The following is a 4,280-nucleotide window of genomic DNA, read 5'->3' on the forward strand; positions in this document are numbered from 1 at the left end:
ATATGTTGTAAATATGTTCACAGACAGCTTCGCTGCATTTTTAGTGTTTTCCGCATCCTTATTGTTTAAAAGCTTTCAAATTTTTTTTAGAAATTGTGGCAAATATCGCTGTTGTTTGATTTTTTTTTCAAAACCGGCTTTTAATGGCGTCTATAATTTTAGAAACTATTATTTGTACATATGACGTCAAGCCTACAGATATCGAGAATTATTTCCAGTTTGTTGACCAATCAAAAGCGACATTGCTTACGTAATAAATAATAAAAAAAGTTCATCAATGTGCATGTGGTCAGAGGAAAGACTTTCATGCTTTGGCGTACACACAATTAGGATGTTAAAAGAAAAAAGTAGCGTTGAAAGATATCTTTTACCTTTTTACTATAAGTTTTATTTAAATTTCTACTGAACTTGTTCGATCATTACGCGGTTAATACTAAAATAGAGTGCTGAAATATGATTTTTCTTATTGTCTGTCTTTCGCTTTACTTATCCACTTGTGAAGCCACTAATAAAGACTTCATTGTCGTTCCAGTGTCGACAAGTCCTGTGGTTCAGCTTTGGCTATTACCTGAATTCCCAAATGCCTTGTATGAATCAAAGAAACAAATTTACTCTCGAGTTACAGTAAACGACGTTGCAAAAAGCATAGGGGAAAATCTCACCGAAACTATCAGGAAATCAGTTAAAACTCTGTTTCGAATGGCTGCTGCAGCTCAAGTCTCGGAAACCTTAAAAATAGAGCAAATGAGTGAAAGCAAATGGTCGTATCGTATTCCTGTGTCAAAATTGCTCGAGTCTAATCAAAGCATTAACAACCTAACTGAGAACACAGAAATCTTTAAAATACAAGAGGTGGCAATGAAGGTTCTGAGCAAGAAATACGGATTCGATACGAATTTTATCCTGAAAAAGCTTTGTTTGAGTTTAATGGATTTTTATGCTGCGGATGAAGAGCAATGGATTAAAATTGTTGGTATGATCACTAAAATTGTCATCCGAAATATAACGAACAAACTGAACTTGACACCATGTTACCTTGCTGAACTTATAGGAAAAACGGAAAAAGAAATGGAAGCATTTACATTGAATGATATTGACAAATATTTAAACAGTACTAAGTTGATTAAGAAATTGTCATTGTATAAGGAAAATACAATGCATAACTTTTATGAAGAAGTCCAAATTACGCCCATTCAAATAGCTGGATTGAGCAACAAGAGCGTTACAGAAATAAAAAATCTAGGAGTCAAAGACAGTATTCAACATTTTACCAAAACCGTTTTAGGCAGCTTAAATCTTTCTAAAGAACATTTGAAACGTTTTGAAAACAAAACAGTTTGTCCTCATCAGTGGGAGTCATATAAAAAGTTAATGATCATTAGAGCATTTGACAACAAAGCAAAGGAAATGTCAATCTTACCTAAATCACTAGCAAAAGCAATGAGAATTTCATACCGTAGTATACGACAACTTCCATTACTGGAAATGATACAACTTATTAACGGAACTATCAACCAATTACAACAAGACAAACAAAAGATTGAAAAGTTAACGTTGTCCACGTTAAAGGAAATGTACAGTGATAATGTTCTCAATATTAAAAAGCACAACTCGTTGTCTATTATTAAACATGTTACTCATTTGAGAAAACGACAATTAAGATTCTTTTACGGATGGAAAAAAAATGATCATAATTTTGAAAGATTGTTTACCGTAAAAGATCTTGGAAATGAGTGCTCTTTTGATATTAACAAGAAAACATTAAGTTCGTTGGCCAAATTGAACGTCGGTGAAAGAAGCAAAAAGATAAATTGTACTAAGTTTCACGTGTTGAAAATGGTATGGAATCAAGCAAGTCTTGATGATTTGGCCAAATTATATTCACCCAAAAAAACCATCGCAATAGATGAGCCTCTTGCTTCAGTAATGGCAAACTTAACAAATTCATCATTGCATTTGAATACAAGAGTATTGAGTCGTGATGCAATCACTCAATGGTTATTGGAAAAGCTTACACTGACTAATATCTCACATTTAACCAGTTACACTCTGATCAACTTGCAAGAAATTCCAATAACAAGAATCGCTTTTCTCATCAGTCAACTGATAATTAATGGTTCACTTGATAAACTATTACAGGTATTTACTTATTTTGAAAGAAATTTTGTGCGAGATTTACGCTGTATTCTAAAATCTCACTCAGACTCACTGACACTCACACTAAAGTATAAATGTGACAAAGAACTCCAACTAATCAATGGCAAATTTTTTCCTCTAAAGAGGGCAAAATTTATGCTAAAATATTTCCATAAGCAATCAAGAGTAGGGAAAATACCATGTTCAAGTAGGTATGAGGTAATTTTAAAGCCCACGCAATACGTAGCTATGTTAGTGTGAGTATGAGTGACCTTAAACGTTTCACACGACATAAACAAACCTGGGTTGAACCAAGGTTAGTTTCTGTTTTGCGAATAGTGGTGAAGACGTTATGTTAATTACATTCACTACACATGATTATAATTTAGGTCTACCAAGCTACTAACTACCCTACAGCCACCACTACGGATATCAAAAACCCAAATTACAAGTTAGAAGAAGTCACATCTGATGCCTTGGATTATAAAAAACCAACAGTCCATCAACTGGTAATCCATGAATCAGTTGATCAAAAAGTGAAGGTACATGCTTACATTTAATAAATAAATTTTGTGTGAGATTTACGCTGTATTCTAAAAGATCACTCTCACCCAAACTCACTAAATTTTAAAGAGAAATCATTTTTATTTAATAGCAAAATTATTCCTTCGACAAAGGGGAAGATTTTTGCTAAAACGTTTAAAATCAAGCAACAGGCAGAGTGAAAATGCAATCTACGAGTAGCTATGAGCTGATTTTAAAGCCCCAATAAAAAATAAAGATGTTCGTTATTTTAATCACAATCACTACACCTCATCACAATTTAGGTCTACAACACCACCAACTACTCTACGGCTACCACCACAATTATGAAGCCCACAAATTATCGATTTGAGGAAGTTGCTTCTAACGCTTTTAATTATAAAAAACCAACAGCCCGTCCACGGTCATTCGCAAAAAATCACCGATCAGGTTTGTTGAAAATTTATAAGCTTTGTATCTTAATTGGAAAAATTTCTTGGAAAATTTGCTTTGAGATAATCTTCATTATTTCCATTCAAAAAATCTTATCATGCTCACTTTTCAAAAAATCTTATCATGCTCACTGCTCACTGTATCCGAAATTTTGCAAACAAGCACATGATTTGAACAATGACCAGGAATATTTAAAAAATTATTTCAATATTCCGATTGCACAGAAATGCCTAAATGCAGTCATTCTGTAATCCTTAGATATATATACTGCCTGCACTAAGGCCGTTATGACTCAATATATCGAAAATTAAGGTATCATCTTCGGATATAGCTATGAATATGAGCCCTTCAATTATATGGATCTTCTCACTGTTCTGGAACATGCAGCATATGTGATTGTTTATGGAGCTTTATTATTAAAATGTTACATATGAAGTACAGCCAAAAATTTTTGAGGTTTTCAATATATAGTTGCCACAATTCATCACTTTACGTTTTGTAAACAGTTTATCCCTTTGATAGGAATTTGCATTTGCGTGTAATTTAGCAAAATACTTGTTGTTCTTTATGTAGTTACCTGACAACGTTGCTATAGAACTATACACTTTACAATGTACACGTATTTTAAAATCTTAGTAAAAGATGAAAGCCAATGCTTGCAAGTTTGTATAGAGACTGCATGCGAGGCAAATTGTAGTTTGCAGTTTTTTTAATACACCCTGTATGAATTTGCATGTGTTAAATATTGAGTGCCTATGTTAATATTGCTGTTCTTTAAACGAAACATAAATATATTATTTAGATCCTGCGATACGAATGATATCCTTGCTGATTGTTTCATGGCTTTGTACCTGACTTTAAGTTAATTATACAATTATTAAAGGTTATATTAAAGAATAATATTCATATTTTATCTTATTCTTGTAGTTAAACTAATACATAGCTATTACTAGATCAGCGAATTACTTTAATCAAATAACTCCATGTATTATCATATATTTTATTGTAAGCTGCTTGGTAATTCATAGCTGCCATGCTGGATGATTTTAACAAAGGATTTTCCTTATTTACAATTCCAATTCATGCAACATGGCCAGCATTCCATTATTTTCTTATTCTAAGGGCAATGGTTACCCACCACAAATATAACAAACCCATTCTGCAATAAA

The 4,280-nt window shown here is 32.6% G+C and overlaps 1 protein-coding gene across 2 annotated transcripts; it reads left to right on the forward strand.

The window, feature by feature from the left end:
• Positions 1–285: 285 nt before the first annotated feature.
• On the forward strand, positions 286–4,280 carry LOC124440472. Of its 2 annotated transcripts, XM_046990863.1 has the most exons (4): positions 286–2,139; positions 2,526–2,678; positions 2,964–3,108; positions 3,914–4,280. In XM_046990863.1, the coding sequence occupies exons 1-4, from the start codon at positions 454–456 to the stop codon at positions 3,964–3,966; spliced, it is 2,037 nt and encodes a 678-aa protein (XP_046846819.1). In that variant the 5' UTR covers positions 286–453; the 3' UTR covers positions 3,967–4,280. The 2 variants fall into 2 exon arrangements, with proteins under 2 accessions (XP_046846819.1, XP_046846820.1); XM_046990864.1 differs by lacking the exon at positions 2,964–3,108.

Source organism: Xenia sp. Carnegie-2017, unplaced genomic scaffold (genome assembly GCF_021976095.1).
Source record: "Xenia sp. Carnegie-2017 unplaced genomic scaffold, XeniaSp_v1 HiC_scaffold_2, whole genome shotgun sequence".
NCBI classification, from domain to species: domain Eukaryota; kingdom Metazoa; phylum Cnidaria; class Anthozoa; order Malacalcyonacea; family Xeniidae; genus Xenia; species Xenia sp. Carnegie-2017.